At 31.9% G+C, this 14,951-nt stretch overlaps 1 protein-coding gene across 1 annotated transcript; it reads right to left on the bottom strand.

Annotated features, from left to right (window-relative positions):
• Window positions 1-1,601: 1,601 nt before the first annotated feature.
• Window positions 1,602-2,882, bottom strand: LOC131638806 (dehydration-responsive element-binding protein 1E-like). The gene has a single exon (XM_058909354.1). The coding sequence runs from the start codon at window positions 2,513-2,515 to the stop codon at window positions 1,784-1,786; it is 732 nt and encodes a 243-aa protein (XP_058765337.1). The 5' UTR covers window positions 2,516-2,882; the 3' UTR covers window positions 1,602-1,783.
• Between the last annotated feature and the right edge of the window lie 12,069 nt (window positions 2,883-14,951).

The raw sequence follows: 14,951 nt of genomic DNA on the forward strand, positions 1-14,951 counted from the left end.
TATCTCTAGTGCTTCTTTGGGGAATCTTGCGTTGTTTAACTAAAGCCGCCGCCAATGCATCTAAACAAATCTGGAATGAATGGAATTGATGCTACCAGAAGAAGAAACTGTGTCGGAGACTCTTGGTTTGAAGATCTGGTGCTTTTGCGTTTGCCTCCATTCAAGTAAATGAAAGGAAATTAGGGTTCAGGGTGTTCAAGACGAGTTTGATTGCAAATAATAATAGTTTCAAAATAAATAAATAAGCCATATCAAATACTCCCTCTGTTCCTTTTTAAGTGTCGTTTTAGAGGAATTTTTTGTTTCTATTTGAGTGTCGTTTTTATAGTTTAATGTTATAATTTGTCAATTATACCCTTACTTTCTCAATAAATTCCTTAATTAGTCATTAAAAAAGAGAGTGATGATTGAATTTATTTGGAAAGAGAAAATAAATAAGGGTATAATAGAAAAAACAACTTTAATAATCCACTATCTTGGTTGAAGAGCTTTTTGCTAAAATGACACTTAAAAAGAAACGGAGGGAGTCGAGTCAACCATGGCTGGAGAATTGAGGAGAAGTCGAATGCTGGAAAGGAATCCTAGGTTTGTGTTTGACAAAAAGGGGGTTCCACGCAGAACTCAAATACCTCAGGAGAAAGCTAAGTTCCCATATCAGAGAACTTTTTACCACCAACAAACACTCCCAAAGATAAATGGGTTCGTCCTGTATATCTAAAAAATTAATTTAAGACTAAAGATTTATTCCCTACAAACTTAAGGATAATTAATATAGGAAAGTAGTCTTACATAATAGAAATTGGTTATAACAAGACCAATTTAAGGTACAAAAGAGATTAAATATTCCACTCATCCGGACATATTTCAACATACTACATTCAATTCAATTTAATTTACTTTCACCTTATATTATTGATACAAACCTTCAACAAATTCCCTTACCATTTTGATCAAATGAAAATTGATACAAAATTGCAACTTTAGTCCTCCTATTTTGTCTTTTTCTTAATTTTAATTCCTCTATTTTAAAAACCACTATTTTATTCTCCTTTTTAAGTTTTCTGTGTAATTTTTGTCCTCCTATTTTGCTATTTTTTGCAAAATTAATCTCTATTTTTGTTTCTTTATCAACAGAAAATTCAAAAGGGGACCAAAATCTTGATTTTAAAAATGGGGGATCAAAATCGAAAAAACAAAATAAAATAGGGAGATCAATGTTACAATTAAGCCAATATATATATATATATATATATATATATATATATATATATATATATATATATATATATATATATATATATATATATATATATATATATATATATATATATATATATATATATTCTATGAGTTCGACATTTGGGATTTTTCGATCTTTGATTGCAAGTTAATGAAGTTTGTATTTCCTAACTGTTTTTGTAATGAAAGCATTTTACTTGTGAGGCTTATTTTTTACTCTTTCTGCTAGCTAGAAAGACACCTTTCAGAATATCCATTCAAGTTTCATTCATTTCTTTTTAATGAAGCATAAGGAAATTGCATAACTGACCAAACACATCAAATTCCAATATAGATTAACACACAACTATATTTTCATTCCAATATTATATATTCATCTTTCATATTCAATAAAAGGGCTGAGATAAGAATATAAAAACAAAATCATTTTCAATTCCAACCTATGTACATGAAACATCCATACTACTAATAGAAAAAGACGGTAGTACAAACTTTCCAATTATACAATCCACACAAAAAAGAAAAAGTAAAATAACCTAATTCATCAAATTTCAAAGTTCCACAGTGATATTTCATCATCTTGAAAGTCTAGGTCAAAATGTTCATACTCATAATTTCCCAAGCTATGTGTAGGGGACATCATCACCATATTCCTCCATAACACTTCATCCTCATCCTGTTCAACACAAAACATATTAATCAACTCTTCTGGCATACTCAGCACTTCATCCTCATCCTTTTCCACACAAAACATATCAATCAACTTCTCGCCGGTAACAATAGCTACAACTGTTTCAATCTCATTAGTCTTTAAACTCTTGTCTGGTCTAAAAGCCTCAGCAGCTTCTGCAGCCGCTTTTTGTATATCTTTAGTATTAGATGTTGCAGGAATAGGTAGTCTCCACACCGAGTCTGCAAAATTGAGACAGGCATAGCGGCCCCTCAATGCTATTGCAGCGACGTCGTGGGCTCGGGCTGCCATCTCGGCCGTTGGAAAAGTCCCTAGCCAAATTTTAGTCTTCTTGTTAGGCTCCCTCATTTCACAAACCCACTTATCTAAATTCCTCTTCCTTACACCCCTATACACCGGATGGCGAGTCTCCTTGAATATCTTCCTTCCTGCACGCTTCTTCGGAGTAGTAGCAGCTAACCGCATCTCCTCTTGGAAACCTGACATCCCATGAAAGACTTCTATATTTTGCAATGATGTGTTGGAGGAAGTGGAAGAGTTTGAGGAAGTGGGTTGTGAAGTGGAAAGGTTGTTAGTTGGAAACATATTTATGGGTTGGAGAGAGTAGAAAAAGGTTTTTGAGAGTGAAATTGGTGTTATAATTAAAGGGTGAAGAGTAAGGTGTTGTATATATAGGAAAGCTTGGTTGAAGGAAATTGGTATAACAGTGTGAGTGAAGAAGTTGGATATTTTAGAAGTTGGTTGGCTAGCTGTTGGAGGTAGAAATGTGCTTGGTTATGAATTATTTAGAAAGAGAAATGTAAACCGATGAGAGTAGAGGGTACAGATAGTCAGATAGAGAGAAAGTCTGTGGCCCATGAAGAGAAACACTTGGCTCAAAATGAACAACGTGATCAAAATATCCTCTCTCTTTTTTTTGTCATTGTTGTTGAAAGGCATGTTATAAAAATATCAATACTGACTCACTATAAATGGCTATTAAAGGATTCGTAGGAATGTACTATATGTAGTACTCCATCCCTTTTATAATTACAATTTAATAATTTATTTTGTGAAAATTTTGACTTTTTGTTTGTTAAAATTAGAAATAAAACTCTTACCACCAAACTACTCTCTCCGTCTCACAATAGGTATTTTCATTGCAATTTTCACGTTTCTTAAAATAATAATTAATTGTGTTGATTTTAATGATAAAATGAATATTATTTACTAAAATAATCTTATTAATAATAAATAGTGGAGTAGATACATAAATTAAAATACAATAAATAAGGGCAAGTTAATGGAAATAAATAATAAATATCACATTGGTATTTTAAAATGACAAAGTAATTTGAGACAAATAAAAATTGTAACGAGAACACTTATTGTGAGACAGAGGGAGTAATAGTTTATAGACAAAATTAGAAAATAAAAAATTATAGTTAATTAATAGTAGTTGTTTTTGGTTAATCTTAGGTTTAATATAAGGAAGGTCAAATTTCGTCGACTATATCAATATAATCACTTGAGGAGAAAAATATACGGTTTTATTCCATAATTTACTACATCAAGGATTTGCATTAACAATTATAGTTTTGGAACGAAACAATCTCGCCGCCTGATGAAATATGGAATCAACATTTAATTCCTACAAATTTCGACAATTTGATCTTCGATTCGATGAGATATCTCCTGGTTCAATCATATCTCATTCAAATCAAACCTCAATTGTTTTGGCCAATACACTAAGATGGAAGTAGCTTCGAAAGAAGGTCCCTCGTAATTCTCCAAGTCAAGTTCTTTCTAAATTTTTTCCATAGATCTGATCGGTGAAGGTACGTTCCAGCCAATATAGTCACCACTACTAAGATCTATTAAATCATCCTCTCTAGCTATGAAAGAAGCAAAAGGATGATAGATAAATCATAGGGTTTCAAGATCATGAGAAGGTATGAGGGATTCCAAACTAGCAAAACAACAACAAATCATTGGGACTGATTAGAAGAATCATCATTTGAATAAGTTTCATAGTTCATCCTCAGCATCATCTTCCTCTTCAGTGCATGACATATATTCATCTTGATCCATTGTCATAACATCTTTCTTAACATCTAGAATAGTAGCATGAGAAGAAGAAACACCAACAACTGATAGGCTTAACATTTTAAAAAGACTTTCAAAAATAGATTTTTCTAGCTGTGGATGTGACAATGATTTTCTACATATCCTTGACTTCATGGATAAGTGCCTTGAGAACAAGGCTTCTCACAAGTGTCACATGAAACATATTTTCAATAGTAGTTAAACCGGATTCATTAATACCGTGAACAGTATGAAACTTAATGTCAGGGACATGTTTTCCAGTAAACACTTTGTGAATGAAATTCAGCAAGCCATGAGAAACACCAACTTCATCCTCAACATATAATATCACGTTTTGTCCAACTAATATACCAAAAATTAAAGAGGGGAACCCAATTGAAAGTTTAATCGCAAAAGAATTAGCATGTTTAACCATTTCCTCAAAGACATAATCAACAATATTTAAGTTGCCTTAGTGCATATCTGATAGAACAAACTAGCAAGACTATGGGTAATACCTGACCTATGGGCGAAAAAAACCCAGTTTGTGACACAAATCTTGTTTACAAGTGCATATTTCTCACTAAGGTTTGACGCAATTAACATGCCTTTAGATGGACAATAGTCATCACTACTACGGAAAACCCCTTTCACAACGGTTGGAAAAGGGGGTACCGTCGTGCGGGTCATACCGTTGTTAAGTTGGGTGTGGTTGTAAGTTTGTTGTTTCTATCATGGTCTGGAAACCGTTATTAAAGGGCATGACGCGCACCACTTATCACAACGTTTATACTTATTAACCGTTGTGATACTTAGACATGGGTACTAGGTTCGAAACCCACCAGCACAAATTATGTAGATCATAAATGAGCTTTGATCATAGTTACAATATATAACCGATGTGAAAATTTCCCAGAGTTTATTATAAAATATGTAGATTTCTTGTTTTCCATACACCTCACTAAAGAAATACAAGCTTTCAAATTGATGAAGAAGTCTATAATATGAAAATTTAAACTATTCTTAAAAACCAACTTAAATAAACCATTATTTTCTTATTGCATGCATTTCGTCGTGCATTTCATGCACTTTTACACATATATAGCGTGGTTTATTGGTCTAACTCCTTGGATACATCATTGTCTTCGAATGTAGTTAAATGTCTTGTAGTTAATGAAATTTAAATATAATCGAAGACAACGATGCATCTGAGGAACCAGGTCATTACACCATAATCTATATGTAAAAGAACATCAAATGAACGATGAGACACATGCAAGCCAAAAACAATTATTGATATAAGTTGGTTTTCGAATACAATTTAATTTTCATATTATAATATCTATGTCAATTTAAATGAATGTATTTTAAGGGAGGGTTAGTAAAACAAACAATCTACATAGAATATAATAAACTCAAACAACATTATACAACAGAACCAGATATTATAAACTTGTGAGCAATGAAAAAGATATATTATAAATTTCCAGGGCGCACCTTTTATTGAAATTAATTGTTCAACATGAATCAATTCTGAAGTTCATCTAGTTTGTGAAGCAATGAAAAAGAAATATAAGAAGGAAGAAGCTTACACAATAACTTCATACTTATTCTATTTCTTCTCATTCAATCTCAAACTAGATGAAGTTTGTTGTCACTGTTGTTTATTCATTAACTAAAATGTAATGTTCTTGTTGAGTCCTACAATAACCATGAAAGTTATCAACATGTGACACAATCACTTGTAATCAGTCTTCCTTTACCAAGGTAATCATTTATAAATGCAGGAGAAAAGGAAAAGGATTGGCTCCTTACTTGCACCTTCTTACACTCACCACTCTCGACATCATTAAACTCTTAAAGCATGTTAATAATGAATTGTTTCACTAGATTAAAAAAATCAATATTCATCATAGTTTTCAAGACCAGAGCATCATTGAGAAGCTGCATGATCTCATTGCATTTCTTAGCATCATACGAAAGTTCCCTTTTAGGATATATTCTTCTATGGAAAACAAATTTCGATTTATCCACACTCTCTTCAAAGTGAAAAGAGAAAGAAACTAGAATATTTTTAGGCATTTTTTTACTCCAACCACCTTTTTAACTTTCTTTGAAGCAGACTCATCCAAAAGTCTTCCACAAAGTCATTAACATCATCTTCAACATTCTACTCCTTAGTGTGAGCAAAATCCTTCTTCCTTTTTACTATTATGTTCTTGTCGGAACTTGGATTTTTCTTCATAGAAGGTTTCTTCTTTTTCTCATTTGTCTTCATGTTATTCTCAATCAACAACAAAAATTTATTCATGTTCCTTGATGATTGTTTCTTTCTCTGAGAAGAATTATTCTAATTATCATGTGAATCTCCATCTTCTTTGGCAGAATGTAACTCGTTCTCCAAATTATTTTGAATATCTAGCACGTCATGTTAACTATTGAGACCTGAATTTTCATCTTTGGAGAAGATTACTCCATACTTATCATCATTAACAATGATATTTATGGATTTCTTCATAGATTTTGTGTGCTTGTTAAACACCCCACACGCCCTAGTATTAATGAAATAGGCCAGAAATATGCATTAATTACTCATAGGATCAATATTCCTTCTTTGTTCATGTGTTGTTCCTTTTGATTGGTTGCATAAGGTAAAATAAAATTAGTACAAGATGTATTTTATGGAGAGGAAACATGTAAAACAAGATGTTCCAGCATGTTTTACAGCATATGTCCTCAGTCTCCAGACCAATACTTGTGAGTGCATTTGTGTGTGTTGGTGTTTAATTCCTGAAAGATTTGTTGTTGCATCCCTTAGCAAATATTAGTCAGTAATATTTTATAAAACTATTTTATTAATCCATAAGTTTGAAGAAGATTTAACTTAGATATGGATTAATTAAAAATATTTCGAGTTGGAAGTTTTGCTTGGATTTGCATTGAAGAAAAGATTTAATTAGATATGCTTTGAAGATAGATGTGGTTAGGTTTTATCCAAGATTGTGTTGAATATTTAATTAAACAAATATTCCATGAAGAGATTTAATGGGATTATTTTTACTTACAAGATATGAATTTGTACTTAATGAGAAGATCTTCAATCCAAGATTTAGAAGTGTGGTTTAGTTCTAGTAAGAGATTTATTTTGAATCTTTTACTTGAGAAGTTAGAATTATAAGTTATATCAAGTAAATATATTATTTTATCTGTTCAAATATTCTTAATATGTCAAAAGAACATGCGTCAAACCGGATGTTCCAACATGTGTGCAACATCTAGCCTTTGACGGCAGGTTATGATTGTTGTTGTTTTGAGCGAAAATTCTGGAGATTTTGCAACGTGATTGGTTGCTATATTTAACAATGAGTTATTTGATTTGTTTGTTCAAGATTGGTTGAGATCAATTCAACTTAAATGAAGATTTTTATTTATTTGAATCAAATCAAATCAAACCATGCCTTTTTGGAGGTTTTTGTGGAAAACAAAATAAAACCAAATCCTCTATATTTTTGGAAGTGATCTTATTCATAGAGAAAAAGCCCAGAGTTAGCGTTGTTATATAACGAGACTCAAACCTAGAGTTTTAGGTGTCCATGTATTGAAGACCCATTGTGTTAGGGTTTCTATTTTTATGTCTTTGTTTGAGTTATTGTTGTACAACACTCTAGCGCATGGATTCATATCTTTAGGCATAAATTTATTATTGTTAGTTAAGTTTTAATACTTTGTTCCTAGAAACTAATTCAATAAGCTTGAGAACAAAGTTTTTGTAGGAGTTTTGGATTGGTTCATCTTATCAATAAAATTATTGTCTAAACACTTTGGAGAGTTTTTGAGTGAAAGTGAGAATTTTCTCATATTTAGGGGGAGTATAGTATGAAGCTTTATGGGTAGAATTAGGATAATGACCTTGAATTGGGAGAGTTCGGACTAAGCTCATTTTTCCTTCTAACTATTGGGAGTGAACTATTTTTATACGGAGTCCTAAATAGAAAGTCGTGAGGATTAGGAAGAGGCATTGAACAACATGGGATTGTTGTTCCTATAAGACTAATTGTACTAATTAAGAATAGTGAATTTTCTTTCTTGGGTAGAGTGCCCTCCATACGTAGGTGTGGTTTCTCTGAATTGGATTACCAATTCTCTTGTGTTATTTATTTGCTTTCTGCATTTATCACTTTTCTTGCAAATTAATTTTTTGGTATACAATGTCCCAGACATCGTGTCTGACATCTGTCCCTAGAATCTGTCATCAGTCATAAACCAATGTTACACGTTGATCCAGACATTAGGTCCAACATTTGTCGTCTTGATAACATAATTTCAATTGGCATAAAACAGGCATCCTATTTTGTTTGGGTGTGTTCCAAGGTTCTTATTATGTTCAAGATGGAGATTTTCAATGAAGGAGAAGCACTTCATAGACTAAAGATTATTTATGGTATTAAAAATCCTCCAATGAATAGAGCCAAAGGCAGTTATGAAGATTGTGAAGACCAAGTAGAATGTGATTCTAAAGAAAATCTCATGCTTCCTAAGATCTTTAATAAAGTCATGAGAAAACTATATATGAGATATGGGAATAATGTTTCTTCAAATGTTCAAGACTATCAGCAACATAATTCAAAGAGGTGTAATGTTTAGCATAAAAAAATATGATGAAAGACCAAATATTAACTGGATCCAATTTCTTAAATGCAAATACTTTGGACATATTCAAGCTAAATGCTCAAATTTTCCAAGGAAACAAAGAAGAATCTTCAATGTCACTAATGATGAAGATGGTGGATTTAATCAAGCAAACAAGGTTCTGACCTTCAAAGACATGAAAGAGGTTATACATGATTGCGAGCTATCAAACTCATAGAAAATGTGTATTACTCCTCTTCTGAAAGCATATTGCAAAATGCCAAGTAACATGTTTCAACATCTAGTCAAACATGATTACCAGTGCGTTAATTTTGTCTCCTTAACTCCCTTGTACTATTGTAAGTTGTATGGTAGACAATCACATCATAAACATATTTATCTCTAGTGGAATGAGAAGTCTCAAAGGCATCATCAACAAGTTTGGCATGGCAAGCCTAATATTCTTGTTCATATTTCTAGTTCCTCCCACAAGGTATTTTCTTGTGAAGATTCTTATTTTGAAACTAGCTGCAATAGATAGGGAATAGGAGAAAGAAACTATGTTGCATTGTATGATAGAAATAAGAGAAAGAAATTTTTAAAGATGAAGATGGTTGCTACCATTGAAGAGCTGAATGTTGAAGATCATATTTTGGACAACATAGGTGTACATGGAACTTTGTTGCAGAGAAATCTACCATATGTATGACTTACCTCAAAATTGAAGAAGGTAAAATTTATGAGAACAATCAAGATAGCAAAAAAACCAATATGTCAAACAGGATGTTTCAACATCTTACTCATGCTTTTAAATTACCGCTTATGGATTTTATGAGACTTGTGCAAGGAGTTGTCATTGAAGCGATGGTTGATGGTCAGGCTAAAGGTCTTCCTAGCTTTGAACAACCAATAGTGCTTTAGAAGAAGAAGCTAAAGAAGATTAGTTTTATGTCATAATTCTTCCTATTGGGGTTCCCTCTCATATTTATGGAATTTTCAATTTTCAAAAATATGATGTTGAGTTTGGTGAAGCTGATATTAGTGTTCTTCTTAGTTTGTTGAATCTTAGTCAAAAGATTTATGTTCTAGATATTTCTCTCCATAATATTCCACATTTTGACAAGTCTGATTTAGTTGTTGGTGGAAATGTGCTTGATGTCCCTATCATGTATATACCTATAAGAAACCATCATCTCTTTCAATAGTCTTTTGCTGAGGAAATCCAAGAAACCAAACTAGGAAATCAAGATATTAATAAAGATGTTCCAGACATCTTGTCTGACATGTTGGAGACAGAGTCTCAAATTTTTAAGCAGAATGATGATGTAACCCATGGGAGTAATTATGTGGGTGGTGATGATCATGTCCATGAAGATTTTGAGGTTGACACTGTTGTAGCCCATGTTAGTGTTATCAATAACCATAATGGAAAAAAAAGCAAATATGCTTCAAATAGAAAGAAGGATCATGTGGTATTGTGGACCTCCGTTTTTTATCCCGGGCCATACCTCTGTTCTGGAGAGATACGTGAACTGACTCTTTTTTATCGCTTAATGCTTTCGCATTTTTGAAAATTCACAGAGTCGCCACCGACCTTTTATTTTATCCAATTAAGGAAAGGTTTATAAAAGAAACAGAAAAAAGACCTTTAAGAAATTCTGGGTATGGGGGTAGGTTATACAAAGGGAAGGTGTTAGCACCCTTTGTATCCATGGTTATCCATGGGCTCTTAAGTTTGCTTAGCTCACTTGTTTTTCGATCACTTTTCAATTGCTTTAGAATGCTCATATGTGGTTTCAAATACTTTTGTAAATTGAATTTTGTAATGATCCGTGTTTGGATGTATACAAAATGTTTGTTTATCTTTCGAAAGATGTTTTGAAAAGAACGTTAACTTTGTAATAGTCCGTGTTTGGATGTATACAAAGTATTGTCTTTTTTGAAAGTTTTGTTTTGAAAAACAATAGTGTATGAGAATTTTGTTTGTTTTGATTTGAGCAAGCAAACTAAGAGGTCTACCCTGAGTTGTAAGGTCTTTATCCTATTTCCTTTAAAAATCTATCCTTTCACCGGATACAAACAAAAGGTTCGATTTTGTACTCAAAACAATGGAATTTTGACTTTGATTTTAAAAAGAATGAGAAGGGATTTACCTTAAGAGGTGCAAGTGTGATTGTGTTTGTATTCAGATATTTTATCTTTGAAGTTAGTGATCTAACGGTTCAATTTTATCTTTGACATACACGCAGTTTATATTTGCTGGAAATTAAAATGCGGAAATGTAAAGTGCGGAAAGTAAATCTACGCTATTACATCGATTGTGCAGGAAATGTAAACTATCCTATTTACATGAATTTGACATCCTATACATTTATCTAGGAATTTAAATTGCAAGAAAAATAAAAGGGCATGTTTTTGGATTTTTTATGATTTATTTTAATTATAATTAATGCATAATTAATTAAATTAAAATGAAGAAAAAAGATGAAAATAGATTTAAACCTAGAAATTAAGTTTAAAATATGTACAAAATATTTGTTAATTAATTTTAAAACAAAACTAATTTTTTTTGGAATTTTTGGAAATTGATTTGAAATTGATTTAAGCTAATTAAACATAATTATGCAAATAATTACACAAATAATTAAAACTTAAAGAGAAAATTATTCAAAATATGTACAAAATTAGCTTATAGTATATAAACAATATTTAACATAAAGAACAATTTTTTTTATGATTTTTTGATTGGTTAGAATAATTAAAAAGAAAATATATAAATATATACTAATTAATTATGCAAAATATTGAAATTATGAAGAAAAATAAAATATTTTTATTTCAGAAAATAATATATTATTTTAGAAGTCTAAAAATATTTTTTGTGTATTTTTTGGATTTTTAAAACTATTTTTAATTAATTTAACAAAGAAATTAAAATAAAAATAGAAAATAAAAGGATACTGATCAGGTGTGGAAATTAAATAAGGTCCATGGGATAGGTCCTCATTCTGATGCGTTGGATGGATAATAAATGAAATCAGATGGCTCAGATTGTGAGGGTCCACCAATTATGACGCGCCTGCAAACACTGAAACCAAGGGTTAAGTTTAAAAAAACGCGCGCTTGCTGTCCAATGAGGTGAGGACACCTCATCATCTTCAACCTCTCGCCAGGACTTTTAATAGCGCTTTCTTATCAAAAGCGCTGTAATAGATGAAGCTTAAACCTGGAAAATAACGAATAGGGGTTAGACATAAAAGAAATTTGGCGCGACCTATCCATTCAACTCGTCTGATCCATACGAACTCAATGGTACCACTTAGAACCTCTAATTTTGCCTATTTCAGAAAGCCCTAAATTTTAGGTTATGAACCCTAAAATGGTAACTTCGTGTGTAAGCGTCTAAAACTTAATTAAAGTTCCAGAAATGATCTACACACCACACCAAGTCCAAATATATGTCTACATCGTGCTAGATATGCTTGTGTTATGAGATATAAGTCAGTTTTAGTTTGGACAAATCGTGACCTGTGTAGCTCGATTCAGTGATGTTTAAGACTTGCAATTGATTGGAATAGTTTCAGTGAAGCTCAGAGATGATGTTTGAATGCTTAGTTTGTATTGAAATTGACTGAAATTAAAAATTCGAATTTGAATTTTCTTTGAAATTTTTTCAAGTGGTTACAAGTGTATTATGAGTAAGGCTTTGTTTCTGAACTTGTCCCCTTCATTACTGAAGTATGCTAGCCTATATATAAGCATTGAGTGCTTAGAATTGAAGCTAAGAAGCATCTAGTTGCCTTTGTGGAATTCTTGAATTTTTTATATTAAAAAGCTTTGAATTATTGACCAAGTCTTCTTTTCTTCAATGCTCTTGCCTTGCTCTTCAATTCTCTGCAGAAAAATGAAGATTCCTTGGGTGAGTCATGCTTAAGATTTAAGCCATCCATTATCCTTTCATTTTTCTTTTTAATTTAATCTTAAAATAAGATAAAATTATGCAAAAAATGAAATAAAAATGGTGTGGGCTTAGTCTTGGTCGTGGGAGGCCCATAATATCATGGAAATGATGTTTGAACCATGAAAACTTGGCCCCATTTGGAAAAAAATGCATTTTTGAGCAATGTTAATTTTATGCATTTTCCAAAATTTAGCCAACTTCAACAAGGTGTAAATCCCTCAATTTTTGTCATATGAAGGAGTTCTTGCACTTTTTGGAAACATCAAAGAGTCCTCTAACCAATGCCTTTGGTCTCATGTCAAAATGATTTTTGATGCTCCTTGTGTGTCCTTTTGAAAAAAGTGTCTTTTTGTTGAATTTGAAAATGACCTGTAATGTCTTTGATCATATTTTTCAAATGGTGAATCCAATGACCATGGGATCAATGGCATTTGAAAGATAATTGAATTTCCTTCAAAATGAGCTTTGGTTTGAATTTTTTGGATGAAGGATGAGAGAGTTATGATCAGTCAAAGTTGAGTTGACTTTTCAGGCAAAAACCCTAATTTTGAATCTTAGGGTTTTGTTGATTTTTGATCTTTCCTTGATGAATTATGATCATCCAATGATCAAATTATGAATCCTTTGACAAAATATGGACTTTAACTGTCTGTTGACTTTTTTGGTCAAACGGGTCGTCTGTTGACTGTTTGAGCTGCTGACGGTGCGTCTGAATGAATTGAAGTTTGAAAATTTGTATGATGGTACTTTGAGATATATGGATGTGTATGAAATCCATTTGAGCTCTCAAAAACTTGTTTCTCCTGTAAAAACAAGAAAACCCTAGTCAGGGACTGTTTATGTAGGAGACAGTTAAACGTACCTGATTTTTGTGCAGTGTTGAGTCTCTGCTAATCGCGTGATATTCAGAAGACTTCTAGAACAAAAATCTTGGAATTTTGAATTGTGAAAGATTGATTTGATTGATGGTACAAAACACTGAGAATTGTACTGCCAGCAGTTTGGCTGTCAACTGACTGTCCAGGTATCGATGTAGCAGTTAGAGTGAAAAATCAACAGTCAAAGTTAATTTTCTTTTTTTTGTTGTTTTTGCTTTTGTTTTATGTGAAAAATGAAAGTTTATTTACATGACTTGTTAAAAAACACAGACATAATAAATAACTAATATTTACTGTATGCGAGCAAAATTACCGATAATAACCCTGAAAATCATTTAATGCACAGAAAAATGAATATTTGACTGGCAGAAAACACATAAAATATTATCTGAGTAATTAAGCAATATTATGACAAATAGTACAACATTTAATACTGACAGTACAAATATTACATACTATATTGAACAGTACGACGAATAAACGGTACATTTAAGAAATAAGAAATACGGCAAATTTTAAGAATGACGATTGATAACCCATGCTACAAATAGTAACATGTAGATGATTGGGAGCATAAGCATCCCAGGTCCATAGTGTTCCGGGCTATGTAGACAGAAGAAAGACATGATCACCGTAGCAATGGTGATGACCATAAGAAAACACGTTTCCCACCGCTTTGCCATTTTGTCGGGAAAGAAGAAAGGATGGATTATGAAGTGGAAATTTGAGAGATGAATTAGAATTTGATGTGAGATTTTATGGAAGAAAATGGGAGGTATTTATAGAATGGAAAGGAGGATAGAGACGTTGGGGAATGATGTGATTCCGTACAAAAGGAAAATTTGAGTGGAAGTAAGATTTGAAAGAAAGTGTATGATAGTGTTGGGAAAAATAGAGATGTGGAGAATAAAGTTAAGATTTGATTTTTGAAAAAGAGATTTGAAAAGATTTTTGAAAATAATGGAATATAGTACAAAAATTAGTGGGAAACAAAAGATAATAATAATCTACTTGTTACCAGTACAGTCTGAGTTTCCTGATTCTGCGCCTGCAAAAAGATTTAACTCTGTACCAATTGTGTCAGTACTATTTATCTGTAAATAAATAAATAGCATGTGTGAAGTAATAAACAGTATTTGGCGTTTGCGTAAGAATAAATTCAACTGCAAGCCAAATTACTGTATAAGAAAAATTCTAAAAACTAAGTATTTCATATGTCAGGATATTTGTTGAAATAAAAATCCATGATTATATGAGACTCTTAATTTTCAGATTGGAGTTTTCTTGAAAAAAGATGCGGGCAAATTTTGGGGTATAACAGGTATAAGATATGGAGAAAGATGTTTAGACATTGTGTGAAGATGTGGTAAGTAATGATGAAAGCATATTTTTGGGGTATGTTGTTAATAGCAAGGTATATAGATTTTTTTACCAAGGGCTCACAATCTATAGATGATGTTCAAACTGAAATGACTCCCAATGATGATGA

This window comes from Vicia villosa, unplaced genomic scaffold (genome assembly GCF_029867415.1).
Source record: "Vicia villosa cultivar HV-30 ecotype Madison, WI unplaced genomic scaffold, Vvil1.0 ctg.002430F_1_1, whole genome shotgun sequence".
NCBI lineage: Eukaryota > Viridiplantae > Streptophyta > Magnoliopsida > Fabales > Fabaceae > Vicia > Vicia villosa.

What these genes read in the sequence shown, in the direction of transcription:
- LOC131638806 (XM_058909354.1), bottom strand. Translation starts at nt 2,515, where the DNA reads ATGTTTCCAACTAACAACCTTTCCACTTCACAACCCACTTCCTCAAAC.